This window comes from Kogia breviceps, chromosome 2 (assembly GCF_026419965.1).
Source record: "Kogia breviceps isolate mKogBre1 chromosome 2, mKogBre1 haplotype 1, whole genome shotgun sequence".
NCBI classification, from domain to species: Eukaryota; Metazoa; Chordata; class Mammalia; order Artiodactyla; family Physeteridae; genus Kogia; species Kogia breviceps.
In genome coordinates, this window is record NC_081311.1 from 73717133 (window position 1) to 73734153 (window position 17021).

The window sequence follows — 17021 nt, forward strand, 5'->3', positions numbered from 1 at the left end:
AAGCAGTTGCTCCATCCCCCAGTTGTGCATAATCACAGCCTGGCACATACTAGACCCTTAATACATGGTAATTATTATACTTAAGTGACCTATTCAGCAAGAGTGTCTCATGTTTCAACATTTGTCTCTCGGGAACTTATGTCAATATTATCTTGACCATTAGATATTGATGGAAACAAGGAGTAGGATTAGCAAATTCTTATCAAAAAGGGAAATATTTTGGAAGTGTGACTGGTGTTTAAGACTATAATCTGGAATCCAATGAAAAGTGTTTTCTTTTGATTGAAAAAGAGACTTTGCAAAGTATGTTCTGTTCTTTTTCTTGACGAGGAATCCACGCCTAATAAGGGGAAATAGTAGAGGCTGAGAGAGATTGAGAAACAGGTGAAGTCTTAGTACCAGTAATAATTTTATATAATAGAGGGGGTTTTACTTGTTTGTTTTGCATTGTTTTATTTTTGCCAGGGGACCAAGCCATTTAGCAAATGCACTATGGTCCCAGGAGTCAGAGTTGACTTGATAAACTTTGTTTTATATAAAAACAAGGTTATAAAGGTTTGAAAGGCCAGAGCCTACAAACTGATGGCAGGGTGAAGAACAGAGAATGCAATGAAGTTCAACCCCCAGGGACCAAAAGTTACTGCTACTCGCCATTAGTCTAACTTACCTTGTGGGATTCCACTATTCAACCATTCAATGAACAGGTCAGTTTGGATTTAGATTATTTGGACTCTTGATGGAATCAAAAGAAAATATAATAAAGACAAGTTTTTAAAACTAGATAAGAGAGTATTCATTCTATTTTAAGTATAACATTCTATAAATTAATTTCTACAAAATACATTGATTCTCAGTGCCTTTTAGAAATAGGGAAAAGAAAGGAATGTAGAGGCATTTAAATGGGAGGGAAAATTATTTGCGGTCATCTGAAATTTCAACATGAAATATATTAGGCCCCAAATAACCTAGGATGTCTTAAATTTTATTTTATTTATTTTTTATACAGCAGGTTCTTATTGGTTATCTATTTTATACATATTAGTGTATACATGTCAATCCCAATCTCCCAATTCATCCTGCCCCCCCACCCCCGCCACTTTTCCCCCTTGGTGTCCATACGTTTGTTCTCTACATCTGTGTCTCAATTTCTGCCCTGAAACCGGTTCATCTGTACCATTTTTCTATAACCTAGGATGTCTTATATCAGAGATTGGAGGTGATGTTATTTTAGCTACGACTTTTAAATACTGCATTCAAGATAAGACCACGGTCTTGAGATAGTCACACTCAATACATTGTAGCATACTTTTAGAACTGTCCTAGCTTGTTTCAAATTTATTTATTTTTTACATTTATTTAGTGCATGTTTTATCCTATAAAAAAACACTACAAATCATTTTTTCCCTTAAAATGCTGCTGTTAAATAGCCTTTCCTCTAAAAGAATGTCCCTGCAAAGAAAAAACACGTGATTACCAAGCTTCTAGATAAGTAAGTAAGAACTAATTAGGCAAAATGTAAATCAAACACTGTGACAATCATAATTTTAATCCACAGTAAAATCTCAGTGTGCTAGTAAACTTACCATGGTACAGATTCATGTCCTTCCAATGATTTAGATCTAGAAACAGATCTAACACTGAGAAGAACCAAACAGAAACCACCAACATTCCTTTCTCCTGAACATTTTGAATGAGACAAGAACATGTTCTTTAGCCAGAGACAATGTAAACTCAAGGAAAATGAAATGTCTCAGTGAAACATTTTAATGAAAATATGTAATTTATTGGATAAAGTGTAAGTCAAATATTTTCATTAAAATCTTTCACTGACATTTAATTTTCCTGAATTCATATTTGTTAAAATGTTTGGTTTGACAAAAATAAAATCAGTATACATTACTTTTAAGTATATGGGAAAGAAAGAGGACTAGCAGTTATGGGACTGCTTTCTTTAGTTTTCTGAAGTGATATAAGCAACATCCTTCTAAATGAAAATGTGAGAAATGGAAAAAGCAAGGAAAAAAAATCACATACAGTCCTTCACCCAAACTCGACCACTATGACCATTCTTGACATTTGTAGATAGTCCTGTTTCCTTTTTAAAAATATTTTGATTGTGAAGTCTAACATACCTACAGAAAAGCCTATAAAATTTCTTTGTGCAGTTTAGCAAGTAGTTAAAAAGTGATTGCCAATGTAACCGCCAGCCAGGACAAGAAATGAAATACTGCTGGAGGCTCCCCAGACCCACGCAGCCCTTCCCTTCCCTTCCCTAACACCACCACTACTCCCCTCACTAACACCACCACTACCCTGATTTTATGGTAGCCAATCCTTTGCTTTTTTTGATCAATTCACCACCTACACCATTGCCACCCACATATACACCCCTAAACCATGCACCTTTAACTCTGTTTTCCTACTTTACATAAATATATTTACACTGTGCATTTTCTTTTGTGCCTTGCTTTTAAAAAATTCAATATTATGTTTATAAAATTCAACACTGTTTTTGTATGTAGCTGGAGCTTAATTTTCATTATTGTAAAAATTCAATTTTATGTTTGTAAAATTCACTGCTGTTTTTGTATGTAGCTGGAGCTTAATTTTCATTATTGTATAATATTCCATTATATGCATTTATCTATCTACTAATGGGCATTTGGTTTGTTTTTAAGTTGAGGATATTACAAATAATGTTTGGATATGTGTCCTGGTGTGATTATCCATGCTTGTCCAGGAGTGTAATGGTGTTCATAAGGTATGGCTTTTAATCATAATTAAATATTTTAACATAATTTTCTAAGTAGTATTTTCTGTTATTTCATAGTTGTAATAACCATCATTTTGTTAGATAATTTTCTGTTTATGGCTGAATGTTACAGCCTGGTCTTTTGTAATAAATTCACTCCTCCACTTTCTAATGCTTCTAGTGCTGGAAACAATTAAAATCTAGTCTCTTAGCAAATTTAATGTTTATAACACACTTTTATGTCTATGCTCACTGTACTGTGTATTACAGTGGTCTCTGGGACTTATTTATCTACTCATTGCACATGTGTAACCCTTACACATCTCTTCCATTCCCTCACCCCCTGAGAACTATTGTTTTAAAAGCATGGTTAAGACTCCCTGCTTCCACTGCAGAGGGTGTGGATTCAATCCCTGGTTGGGGAACTAAGATCCCATATGCCCCATGGCACGGCCAAAACATAAAATGAAAAAATAAAAGCGTGGTAAATGTTTGGCCTGCCAGGAAAATTATAGAGTTCATTTTAAACTTTTTGTGCAAAGTTTAGTTTTCAGCTATACAATTCTGTGGTATGTTGAAATCAACGTGTCACGTTTGCCGAACTTCACTCTTCGACATCTCCTTCCTGACTTCTTTGAGAGTCATTTTAGAGTTTCTCCAGGCAGGCTCCCTGCCCGGCCACTTCACAGACCTCCTCAGCATCCAATAAAAGCTTTTGCTGTGCTTTGACACAGGAACCAAGGTTGCTAAGAGACCACCTGTGCTGAATACACTTTGTTCTAGCAAGAGCAGCTGGAGAGAAAACCCAGGAGCAGCATTATCTACCACTACCCGGGATTAAGTCAGGTGAGAAATGGGTTTCTGCACACTCTTCGACCCCCACCAGTTGTCTGGTCTTTCCCTCACTTCCTATTCAGTCTCTCTCTTTACCGCTGTTGGAGAAAACTGAAGGTACCCCTCAGAGCACAGACTGAAGAAACACAAGATGGAGGTGGAGGCCATAGGAGGGAAGGAAAATTGCTTTGCAAACCCATGTGTTATTCTTACCCCTTCTTTCCCAAACATGGGCACAAGGAATTGTTGAACTTAAGGGAAATTCTAGGCGTTTACTTTGCCAGTGATTGCTGTGTAATGTGGGGCAAGTCACTCCCTCCTTCAGGAAGGGGGTTAGTTATGACAGAAATTAATCAAGGTTGCTAAAAGTGGAAGAAGATGGATGATACTTGTATAAATCTCATCTATCTCCCCCTCTCTCTTTCACCTTCTCTCTTAAAACTCAACCTGCCTTTTTGGGTTTGAGTGAAAAACAGCAGAAAATATTTTCCCACCCCGATCTTGCCACTTTCTAAAAATATTGATGCTCATTTTTTAAAATAAATTTTTTAAAGTTTATTTATTTATTTTTGGCTGCATTGGGTCTTTGTTTGCTGTGCGCGTGCTTTCTTTAGTTGTGGAGAGCAGGGGTTACTCTTCGTTGCGGTGTGTGGGCTTCTCATTGCGGTGGCTTCTCTTGTTGAGAGCAGGCTTCAGCAGTTGTGGCATGTGGGCTTAGTAGTTGTGGCTCTCGGGCTCTAGAGCGCAGGCTCAGTAGTTGTGGTGTACGGGCTTAGTTGCTCCATGGCATAGGGGATCTTCCCAGACCAGGGCTTGAACCTGTGTCCCCTGCATTGGCAGGCGGATTCTTAATCACTGCTCCACCAGGGAAGCCCTTGATGCTGATTTTAAGTTGTGTATAAGGGACTTGGATGTAAGGCTTTGAAAATTACTTAACTCATTTGACCTTACATTCCTGGAAAAAGGAGTTAAGAATGGTTCTAAACTCCCTACCTGACAGGCATGTGAAATGTTCCAACAGTGTGCTAAACAGACCACAAATTAATATCTTTAAAAATTCCGTAATACTTAAAAAAATTTAAGATATTAAAAAACTGTTTGATTAACACAGAAGTGTGGAAGAAATTAAAATATTTAATGTCCGATTAAGTGACCAAAATATGAGAAAGGATTTTGAGGAAAGATCAGGGAAATGAAAAATACCTTTTGTTGTTTAATGTTTAAAAATTTTATCACATGCCTCTTTCCATGTCTTCAAATTCTCATTTCCTGGTAATACCCACTGTACAGGTTAGAAGAATGGCAATTTCACTGATGCCTAAGAATGATTGTAAATGACTTTGTAGATAAGACTTCAAAAATCAACTAATTATGGATAACATTGAAAAGAGAAGGGTAATTCTGGTAGTTCCTTGAGCTGTTTTTTTGTTTTGTTTTGTTTGTTTGTTTTACAATTTTATTTATTTATTTTTGGCTGCATTGGGTCTTCCTCGCTGCACATGGGCTTTCTCTAGTTGTGGAGAGCGGGGGCTACTCTTCATTGTGGTGCATGAGCTTCTCATTGTGGTGGCTTCTCATGTTGCGGAGCACGGGCTCTAGAGCTCAGGCTCAGCAGTTGTGGCGCACGGGCTTAGTTGCTCCGTGGCATGTGGGATCTTCCCAGACCAGGGCTCGAACCCGTGTCCCCTGCGTTGGCAGGTGGATTCTCAACCACTGCGCCACCAGGGAAGCCCTGAAAGACGTTTCTTGATCATTGTTTCTTTCCAGTGCAAGTATTAGATTGAGTTTGAAGAATCAGGATTATAAATGTGTTCATTTAAGGACATTTTCTCTTTCTTTTTCCCCCTAGGGAGCAGGAGCATTTTGGATATGACGTGTAAAAACTGGATGTTAATTTCTACTACTAACCCCACAAGTCTGGAAGATGAAATTGTGGGAAGACTTCTAAAAGTTTTGTTTGTAATCTTTGTTGACTTCCTGTCTATTGTATATGTTGTTATAACTTCTTAGAAAGCTGACTTCCCTTACTTTACATGTGAGTTTCATATTGAATTACAGTGAATAAAATTTTGTAACTTAGTATGTTGAGTGATTTTAATTTGATGACATCTCCAGTTATTCTAGAGGCCAAAAGGACATTGCAATAAAAACAACATTGTGTATCATTTAGTACTTTATGGTTTATAAAACATTCACATAAATTGAAATGGAATTTTTTCCAAAAATCTACACTACTCTCATAAAACTTCTTGATTTTTAACATGATCGTTAGTTGATAGAGTAACTAAAATTTGTAGGTGTAATTATGAGTGAAGTTGTTTCTTAAGGATGCGTACCTATGTGAAATTTTATATGGTTCTATTTTTTAAAATTTATTTTTAAAATTTATTTTATTGAACTATAGTTGATTTACAATGTTATGTTCATTTCTGCTATACAGCAAAGTGATTCATTTATACATATATACATTCTTTTTCATATTCATTTCTATTACGGGTTATCACAGGATATTGAATATAGTTCCCTGTGCTGTACAGTAGGACCTTGTTGTTTAGTATATGGTTCTATTTTTAACACATCAAGCTTAATGTAAGATGATCTTTCCATACTGTATACTAATAGTTCTCCTTTTCTTACATACACATTTCATCTGTGTGTAGGTAGATTGTTTTTCTTAACCCTCCACAATTTTATGTTTCTACTAACAAAAACTTAAAGTTAGGAATAGAAATGCTTAAACAACATTCTTTTAGGAAAATATAATTTGTAAGAAAGGAGAGAAAACAAGGTGCAACCTGTGTTGATTTTCTGTTTGGGACTAAATGCTCACAGTATGTCATTTAATGTAAGGCTCCCAGTAATCCTAGGAGGCAGGAGTGAGTTGTCCCATTTCACAGATGAACACACTGAATCCTGGAAGAATTATGCTAGCTGGAGACCATATCTAGGAAGTGGCAGAACCAGGTCTTAGGCCTTCACAATCCATCGTATCATATTGCCTCCAAAGTAAATAATAATTAAACAAGTGTGGTTAAAAAACAATCTGTAGAGCTCAACCTTTTTTCACAATATTGTCTTCAGGACCCTATGGCTATATTTGAGTATTGCCCTGATTTCTTTTCTTATTCCACATTTTAAAATCTTCTATCGAAAAGAGAGATTAAGTTTACCCTTTTCTCATATCCAAATGGACAATGCATTCTCTTCCACAGTTTTCTTGACTCCCTGATTTTCTGACAGTGTTAAAATATAACTGTTGAACTTCTGCTCTGTAAGCCTTTGAAAAACAAAGTTCTCTTTGTCCTTTAGACTTTTTGACTTTTTACATTGGACACACATGTTTCATAAAATCCTGATCTCTTCCATGTGATGACCATCTTCTCAGATTTGGCCCAGACGTTAGGGCAAGGTTTCATAAGAGACCTAATGAAGTGTGAAAGGAATCTGGGACCTTTGCAACTTATTACTTCAGTGACTCTTACTTAACCTTTCAGTGGTGTTGTATATTTAATCATAAGCCAAACAGAGTCAAACTATGTGAGCATTTGCTGTAACAGAATCTCTTTTTTCCCTACATCATATTGTTGAACACTTCCTTTTGGATATAATGTGGATGTGATGTGTTTCTCCCCAAGCCCCTCTATTTGGGATTTCTTGGAGCCTATTAATCAGGCTGTTGACAGGGAAGTCAAGTCACTCCCAGGCTCAGGCAGTTGCTTCTTTTCTGTGCGTTTCCAGGCAGTCAACAGCGTGGTTAGAAGCACGGGTGCTGAAGCCGGACTGCCTGCGTCCAGGTCTTGGCTTCACCGCTAATGGTTTAATAACCTTACGTCTCCGCTTCCTTACATATAAAATAAATGCCTGTGTCACAGGTTTGTCGAGAGGATGCCATGAGATGACGGGTGCGACGTGTGCAGCCGAGTGCCTGGCATATGGAAATCGCACAGTCCGTGGAGGACTGCTGTCGCCAGCAGCCTCAGGTGATGCCGAATGTTAGCGAGTCTCCATCACCCCGCCGGTTCTATGCCTCCCCCTTGCCTTAGAATGACCTCATGTTATCCCATCCCGTTGGCCCAAGGATCTGATTCTGTCCCACTGACCCCTGGCAGAGTTCTGCAGCAAGTGTAGGTATAAACTGGTTGAAACTATGGGGCTTTTATTTGGTTATGTTATTTGGGGACCCGGCGGTGACAACTGGATGTCATAATGTGACTCCAGACAACAGAGGATACTTGAGGAATAGCCTATTAAAAAAATGTTCATTGATTGATTGATCACTTGATTCTTTTTTTTTTTTTAATTTTTCTTTCAAATTGGGCTACAGTTGATTTACAGTGTTGTGTTTCAGGTGTACAGCACAGTGATTCAGTTATACATATACCTATTCTTTTTCAAATTCTTTTCCCATTTAGGTTATTAGAGAATACTGAGCAGAGTTCCCTGTGCTATACAGTAGGTCCCTGTTGATTATCCATTTTAAATATAGTGGTGTGTATATGGCAATTCCAAACCCCCAGTTTATCCCTCCCTTCCCACCTTTCCCCTTTGGTAACCCTAAGTTTGTTTTCTAAGTCTGTGAGTCTGTTTCTGTTTTGTATAAGAAATCAGAGTCTTAATATGCAGTCGACGTGGCTTTGTAATTGGAAATAGGTCACTTTTCCTCCACTCTTCAAAAATATTTGTTCAGTTCCTTTTTGGCACGTGTGGTGCTGGGCGCCCAGGTCAAACCAGTGAATACAGCATAGTTCATGCTCTCCTGGAGTTCATAGGTTAGTGGGGGAAATGAATGAATACCCAAATAGTGCAACGGCCACTGGGGGAAGTGTTAGGATGGACATGACTGGGGTGTTAGGAAGGGTGTGGTGAAAGATGTTCTGAGGACCACCAGGGGCAGCACCTCCTGGGAGCTTGGGACACATGCAGAATCCTGGTTCCCCTCCAACCCCCCAGAGCTGCTGAATTCAGAATCTGCATTGTAACCAGATTCCCCAGTGGTTCAGATGCACTGAGAAATGCTGACATGGAGGGAAGCTCACGGACTCAGTGTTCCTGCTGGTTGGCACTGAACAGGTATGTGACCTCGGGGCAAGCTGCTTAACCTCTCTGGGTCTCCTACTCCTCCCCTGTTAAAACAAAACAGAACCAAGAAAAAAACAGAAGTGGCATTAATACCATCAGCTTCAGGTATCACATAGAAACACTGTGACTCTTAAATGAACTGGACTGATACTTACAGGAAGATAGATAACAGAAAGGAGTCCTAGAAATCTAAAACGTTGTTATAAACATCAAGAAGACAGGAGTAGCTCTGTGCAGTAAGGGACCTGTGACTACCTTCAGCAGGGTTGGAAAAGGATTGTTTTCCTAAGTGGCAACGATATCCACGGCGTATATGTATGTGTGCAGCCCGGGTTAGGTAAACACGAGTTTTCTGGAATTGAGTGACAAGTACTCTACAGTTGATGAAGTATTAGTGATTCTTTAAGTGTTCACTCGAATGAAATAACTTACAAGAAAACTAAGCCAGATAGCCATTCTGAGTTAGAATGGACAGTTCCTAACTTTGGGGCGTGATTGGGACAAACTGCTTCTGTAGAAACCAGTCAAGGTTTTTGGGGATTTAAAAAAAATTTTTTTTTAATTTTATATTGGAGTAGAGTTGATTAACAATGTTGTGTTAAAAAAAGAAAAGAAAAAAAAAACACTACCAAATGTAAAATAGCTAGCTAGTGGGAAGCTGCCGCATAGCACAGGGAGTTCACCTCTGTGCTTTGTGACCACCTAGAGGGGTGGGATAGGGAGGGTGGGAGGGAGGGAGATGCAAGAGGGAAGAGATATGGGAACATATGTATATGTATAACTGATTCACTTTGTTGTAAAGGAGAAACTAACACTATTGTAAAACAGTTATACTCAAATAAAGATGTTAAAAAAAAAAAAAAAACCAAAAAAAAATGTTGTGTTAGTTTCAGGTGTACAGCAAGGGGATTCAGTTATACATATACATGTATCTATTCTTTTTCAGATTCTTTTCCCATGTAGGTTATTGCAGAATATTGAGCAGAGTTCCCTGTGCTGTACGGTAGGTCCTTTGAGAGAAGATCTGAAGTGTGTGGTGTGCACATGACCACACAGATGCAGGCTGCTGTTCTGTGCTGCTTCTGCATGGCTATTGTTTGCTGCCCTTCCCGCAAGCGGTCCTACTGAACAAGCTGAAGGCAAGTTGCCACATAGGCCACTCTGGGATCAGCAATGAGCCTAGACTTATTTATAAACCAACAGGAAAGGCCCCAGAGCTGTTCCGCCACCTGACCTGGGACCACGGTGAGGGAAGATTAGTGAAGGAGCACAAGGAAGTCCTCGGTGGCCAACTGGGTTTTCAGTCTCAGCCCTTTGCCCTTTCAGCCTGGAGGTGGCTACAGACTGTTCTCTGAAGGGTCAGTGTCCCTGGACTCCTGTCTGAGGTGTGGCAGGTACTGAGGCTGACCTTTCGGATGTTGTTTACAAAGTTGATTGTGACTTGCCCCGTGGAGATCATTTACTCAGTAAATCTTTATCAAGCACTCCCTGCCCATCTGCTAGCTTTGTAGGCACAGGGAAATATTTCAGTCCCTGTCCGTGAAGCCACATCCGGCCTCTGTACCCCGACACCGAATGAATTAATTTTCAGAGGCAGAGCTCTGGGTGAAGTAAAAAGAATAGCTTTATTGCTTTGCCAGGCAAAGGGGGTCACAGCAGGCTAATGCCCTCAAAACTGTGTGTCCCAGCCTGGAGGGAGTAGTGAGGAGTTTTATAGCAATGGTTCAAAGAGGAGGGCGTGATCAGCTCCTGGACGTTCTTCTCACTGGTCGGTGGTGAGGTAATTGGGAGTCAGCGTCATCATCAAACTCTGGTTCCAACCATTCTGGGGTCTACGGGCTTGTGGGCAGCAGATGATTAACTTCTCCTACCTGGTGGGGGCTTCAGTATGTGTAAAGAGCTCAAAGAAATCGTCATGTGTATCCCTTGAGGGGGAACCAGGACCCTGCCCCAAGGCTGCATTCTTGTTTCTTGACTGCTCCTCCCTTGTCCGAATCCCCTCCCTTCCCTGATTAGCAACTCTTTGAAGCTGCTGGTTGGAACTCAGGGAAGTCATGGAGGCTGAATGAAGCCTATTTCCTGTAATCAAGAAATGGGGGACACAGAAAGGCTTTTGTGCCCAGAGCCACACAGGGTGCTGCTCAGTACCAACCTCAGGGAGCTTGCCTTCTGCCGTGGGAGGCGGACAACAAACTGATAAGCACATGAGAGTTTCACATAGTGCTGAATGCTGTGCAGAAAATGAAGTGGAGGCATGAGAGAGAGGGTTTATGTGGGAGAAGAATATGTTAACTAGGAGGCGCTAAGGAGCTTTTCCTGAGAAGGTGACGATGGAGCAGAGGCTTGACTGATGAGGAGCTAGCCAGGTGGAGATCTGGGGACAAGTGAGGACTTCCTACAGGAAGAGTAGCAGGTACAAAGGCACTGTGGTAGGTGGAGCTCAGCAAACCCTTAGGAAGGCCAGTGTGACTACAGCTTAGTGAAGAAGTGGGGAGTTAATTTTGCAGGATTGATAAAAATTAGCTTCTGCATAACTTCTCTGGTTTAGGGAAACTTTCTCATGGCAGAATAAAGAGAGAATGTGAGACTCTCTGATGTTCCATGTCCTTTGTATGGTACACGTCACAACTTACTTTAAACAAGGAATCCTCTCTCCAGAGGTTGCAATTTTTCCATGATTATTCCAGGCTGATCATGTCTGGCCCCTAACTTGTCACAATGCTAGGGAGCTTCATGGCTCTACTAGATGAATGAAAAAGCTGTGTTTTTAGGACAGCTTTTTAAAAACTGTAAGCAGAGCTAAAACGGCATCTGCTGTAGCTTATTTTACAGCAGCCTTATTGACATATAGTTCATATTACCATACAATTAATCTATTTGAAATGTACAATTCAATGATTTTTTTAGTATATTTACAGAGTTGTGCAACTATTACCACAATGAATTTGGAACAATTTTATCACCCTAAAAAGAAACCCTGTACCCATTAATCCCCATGAGCAGTTACTTCCGATTTTCCCTCAACCTAACCTGCCCCCAACCACCCCTCCTGCCAGCCCTAGGCAATACTAATCTACTTTTTATGTGGGAATTTCATATAAAAAGAATCATACAATGTATAGCCTTTTGTGCCTGGCTTCTTTATGGCCAAATACTATTCCATTATATGGATATACCACATATCATTTATCCATTGATCAGTAGATGGATATTCGCATTGTTTTTATTTTTGTCAATTATGAATAATGCTGCTATGAATGCTCATGTACCAATTTTTGCAAGGGCATATGTTTTCATTTCTCTTGGGTATACACCAACTTGTGGGATTATTGGGTCATATGGTGACTCTTCCTTTAAACTTCTGAGGAACTGCTGGACTATTTTACAAAGCAGATGACCCACATCTATAATCCTTGAAAAGGTTTCTCTTGATCTCTAAAGGAAAAAGAACATTCTTGTCACCCTGATAATCCTCAGAATTTCAAATAGTAAATGGTAGGTCATGAAATAAAGGCTAAAGATGAAAATATTTGCTCCCTTTCTCTTGATCTGAGTTTTAAAACTTCATCTGTTTTCTTTAAATCTCTATTTTATGCTATCTAGCATTCAGAGCTCATTCTTTGGGCTCCTTTTTACCCATTTCATATCAGAGTTAATTACATAAGAAATTCCTCACATTTCTTTCAAGTACCTTAGGTCACATAATAAAGATCAAAGTTAATATGAGATATTTTTTCATTGATGGCAATTAGATTTATTCAATTAATTTTCACTGGATACCTACTCTAAGCCAGGCATGTTCAAGGTGCTGGATATTTTCTGTGCTGTTTTCAATTCTAAGTAGTTCACTTTATTAGTCATGTGGTTGGAGGAGTACCTTGTAGTGCAAATGATTCTCATAGCTCATAAGCAGTCTCTCTGCAGATTGAGTTTTTGGCTTTTGGTATTCATCAGCTGCAAACTTCTTATAAAATATACTCTTTTGCCACATTTAGTGAATCAAACATGTTGTAGATTATAATTTTCAGCATGGCAGGAGTTCCATTTGGTATTTCTTTTCCCACCCACAGCAATATTCATTTCTTGATTTCTTTGGTGGTATACTGTAACACTGTGGGCTAAGGAACTTGTTGAAAAATAATCTTGACCAGCCAAAGAAAAGTTGAACTAACAGCCTTGCCAAGAATGACATCTAAGTCAAAATCCAACCCTTCAGTTCATTAAGACCATAGTTGACAGGAGATGGACCCAAGTTGTAGAAATATTGGGGTGGTGTGGGGTGCGGGCAACCCTTGAAGAGAGATTTAGGTCTATTTGGTAAAAAGGTTAATTTTCAGACTTGGTGTGTCACTGAACTTTGTTGATTTCCTGGGCTGGTTATCATACCTGCTTGTCACTATAGGAGCTCTTCTTGAGTGAATTTCAAGAACTCAGATGCAGGTTTTTATTTTACCATCTTTATTGGAGTGTAACTGTTTTACAATGGTGTGTTAGTTTCTGCTTTACAACAAAGTGAATCAGTTATACATATACATATGTTCTCATATCTCTTCCAGATGCAGGTTTTGATGAGACATCCTTAAAGGATATTGTATATGACAACTATTCGTAATCACTGTAAATTTGTCAATGGGTAGAATTTTCTTCTTCTAATTATGTATAGGAAAGGTAGGATCAGATTCCCAGCTGTAGTTCTTTGGTATATTCATGAATACAAGCACTCGTATGACATTTATTATGTTAGGCTATTTGGAGCACTTTATGTGGTTTAATTCACTGATTCTTCTCAACTACCATATGAGATAGTTATCATTCTCCCACTTTTACAGATGAGGAAACAGGTACAGAGAGGAGAAGGAACCTCTTCAAGGTTACAGAGCTAATCAGTAGTCAGGCTTCAAGTTGTGTGCTCTTATCCTCTATTCTCTCCACCTCTTATTATTCAACCTCTTGGAGCCTGTTTCTTCACCTGAAAAATTAGTAGCTTAAATGCTACAGCAAGTGTGAGGTTCTACCTGCTGATCCTCAAGGCCTCTTGACTAGTTCTAAGACTCTGATTCAAATTCAGCAGTCTCAAAAGAACATGCATGACCGCGTGTAACTAAGAGAAATAATCAGGGCACAAAGTATCCGGAGAGCTGAAATACTCAAAAAGCAGCCTCTTTGAGACTCCAAGGATGTCTGGAGGACCAGGTTCATGGAAGGAAATGCCCACAATTATTGTTGTCCATATGTTGAGAGTAAATTCAGCTTTCACTTGGTGGGTGCCAGCATCTGTGTGATCAACCCAAGTATTGATACTGTGGGTCATACCACTCTAGATTTAGAAATGTAGTGGTTTTTCATTACATACAGACTGATGGATCTGGTTGTGGGTATTAGAGCTGTTGGCACGCCTCTGTCTGAGCCAGCTCAGACATCAGACATCACAAATATCAGAGAGAGCTGATGTTTGCTTGTTGTTGCCAAAGGATGTGGCCCCTTCCTTCTAAGGTCACTTTAACCTAATAATCAACCCTGACTCTTCTCGGTGAGGACAAGCCTTTTTCCAGTAAAACTTTGGCATGTACTTTGCACGTACCACTACTCACTGTACTGGTATTGAATAGGTTTCTTGCTCTTTGTTTCTGTTGCTTATGTTCACCCACCTATGATCATATTATCCAAACCACAGATCAGGAAATGTGAGTCAGACAAAAGAACTTTCTACCATATCCAATTGCAAAAGAAATCTTGGAAATATATTTTAAATTGGAGTTTCTTGGAAATTTTTAAATGTTTTTTTAGAACAATGAGATTCAATATTTGAAATTTGGACTATTCTAGAGAATCCTTCAGTGTGAGGCACACTTCCCTTAATTTTATAGCAATTCTTTTTTTTTTTTTTTTTGCAGCACGCTGGCAGAGCTCTCACTGCTGTGGCCTCTCCCGTTGCGGAGCATAGGCTCCAGATGTGCAGGCTCGGCGGCCATGGCTCACGGGCCCAGCCGCTCCACAGCATGTGGAATCTTCCCGGACCGGGGCACGAACCCGTGTCCCCTGAATTGTTAGGCGGACTCTCAACCACTGTGCCACCGGGAAAGCCCTATAGCAATTCTTTATAAGCTCTTATGGGAAACCTGGAATCCATCCCCAACCTTTCTTTCTACTAATCCCCACACCCATCAGTTACATGGCACTTCTTAATCTCTCACATTGGTCCCCTTATTTCAGAATTCTCTAGGTGTTAAATTTTCAAATATATATTTTTGCCTCAGCTGTTAAATCAGCCTCTGACCATTTTCTCTCCCAGTGCATCTTCCAACGTGGTTTCTAAGAGTGATGGTTTTGAAACACAAAGCCAACCATGTCATCCACTGTTTAGAATCCTTCAGTGGTTCCTCTTTGCTTCCTGGAGAACGCCTTCATATAGAGGCACAGGGTCTAACCCACTGTAGAGGACATTTATTGTGTTTAAGCTAGTCAACATCCCATTTTGCTTTTGGAGAGTTCTCTCAGACTGCCTTGTCTTCCTCTAAGTGAGATGGTTACATTGCCCAGACTGGGCCAGTCACACTTTCTCTTCCGGGACTTTGCATCCTGAACAAAACCCTGCAAAGATGGAGAAAATAAGACAGAGCCCATTCACTTCCTGATGAAGCAGTGTAGCCCCTGCCCGTTAGATCTCCACGTGGACCGGAGTCCTGGGTTCTCCCTTCATGCTGTCCTGCCAAGAGATGCGAGCTGTTTCTAACAATCAAAAGCCCTATTCCTGTTTACCTCCCACTTCCTACAAGTACTCTGACTTTGAATCATTTGTAATTATCCACTGTAGTTCCCTAGCCTGGGAGTCTTTTACTCCATTAAGACTTTGCAAATGCTCTTCCCCCAGTCTTGGAATGCACCCTTCTCAACCCAAGCCGTGTTTCCGCCTCTCTGTTCTCTTAACGTAGCACAAGTACCCTGACGGAGGTACTTAGCACATTCTAGTGATTATTCAACTGACAGTCTCCTAGATTGCAAAACCCTTTGTTTTCATGTAATGCCTGACACAGCATAAATGATTAAGAATTATTTGAAGAGTGAATAAGTAAGAATTGACAGTATAGCTTTTAGTCCATGCGTGGAGATTTATGTTATAGACAAGTGAGGCACATTTCCAGAATTCAAGAAATGGGTTGCAAGTTGCAGATCATAGAATCAACATAAAATGCATGAGACTCACCATAAGGTAAATTGCTGATGAGATTAAGGCAAAGTGATCAAAGTAGCAATGGTAAAGGCACAGTCATGTGGCAAACACTGAGCATTTATTTTACAAGCTAAGTTTTTTTTTTAAACTAGGTAAGTAATTTTAAGACATTATTTTTAATACTGTTTGGTTAAATAGTGTAGTGATTAAGAGCACAAAATCTAGAGTAAGACAGTCTTGGTTGAAATTGCGTACCTCTGTTTTCTCGTCTGTAAAATGAGGGACAGGGTACCTCCCTCATAGGGATATATACAAGTATGCAAAGTACTCAGCACAGGGCCTGGTCCTTCTCTCTCTGCCACTCTCCCCAGCCCAATCCAATGTCTGCCTTCATTGCCCTGCTTTGTGCCCCAGGAGGCTGACCCCTTGTGGGCAGCATTTTCTGGGCTCCCTTGGTGCCTGGCTTCTGCCTGGCTTTGACCAATGGTAGGTGCCACCAAGAGATCTGAGAGCAAAGAGAGAGGTAGGGGTATTCTCTACACAGTCACTTTGACTCTTTGCCTCTGGCAATAAAATGATATCTCTTCCCAATTCCTGCTCCCTTTGGGTGGTCTCTCCTTTGTAGGTTCTCCTCTCCAGGCACTGGTAACACTAGGTCTTCCCTTTGTTACTTAAAGCCCAGGAGCAGATTGTCAGGTGACCTGCGGACGGGCCCTCAACTCTTGCAAACCAAGTCGGGGGGACCCCACTGGTGCCTTGGAAGCTGCAAGGTAAAGGCTTTTGGTGCTCCAGCCAGGCGTCAGGGCTGTGCCTCTGAGGTGGGAGAACCAACTTCAGGACACTGGTCCACAAGAGACCTCCCAGCTCCACGTAATATCAAATGGCGAAACTCTCCCAGTGATCTCCATCTCAGCACCAAGACCCAGCTCCACTCAACGACCAGCAAGCTACAGTGCTGGACACCCTATGCCCAACAACTAGCAGGACAGGAACACAACCCCACCCATTAGCAGAGAGGCTGCCTAAAATCATAATAAGGCTACAGACACCCCAAAACACACCACCAGACGTGGACCTGCCCACCAGAAAGACAAGATCCAGCCTCATCCACCAGAACAGAGGCTCTAGTCCCCTCCACCAGGAAACCTACTCAACCCACTGAACCAACCTCAGCCACTGGGGGCA

General features: G+C 40.4%; 1 protein-coding gene across 2 annotated transcripts; it reads left to right on the forward strand.

The window, feature by feature from the left end:
• Positions 1-3508: 3508 nt before the first annotated feature.
• On the forward strand, positions 3509-16531 carry MRLN (myoregulin). Of its 2 annotated transcripts, XM_067025609.1 has the most exons (3): positions 3509-3598; positions 5436-5621; positions 16514-16531. In XM_067025609.1, exon 2 carries the CDS (start codon positions 5456-5458, stop codon positions 5594-5596), a length of 141 nt encoding a protein of 46 aa, XP_066881710.1. In that variant the 5' UTR covers positions 3509-3598; positions 5436-5455; the 3' UTR covers positions 5597-5621; positions 16514-16531. The 2 variants fall into 2 exon arrangements, with proteins under 2 accessions (XP_066881710.1, XP_058911083.1); XM_059055100.2 differs by lacking the exon at positions 16514-16531 and having other exon boundaries at positions 5436-5665.
• Positions 16532-17021: the final 490 nt, after the last annotated feature.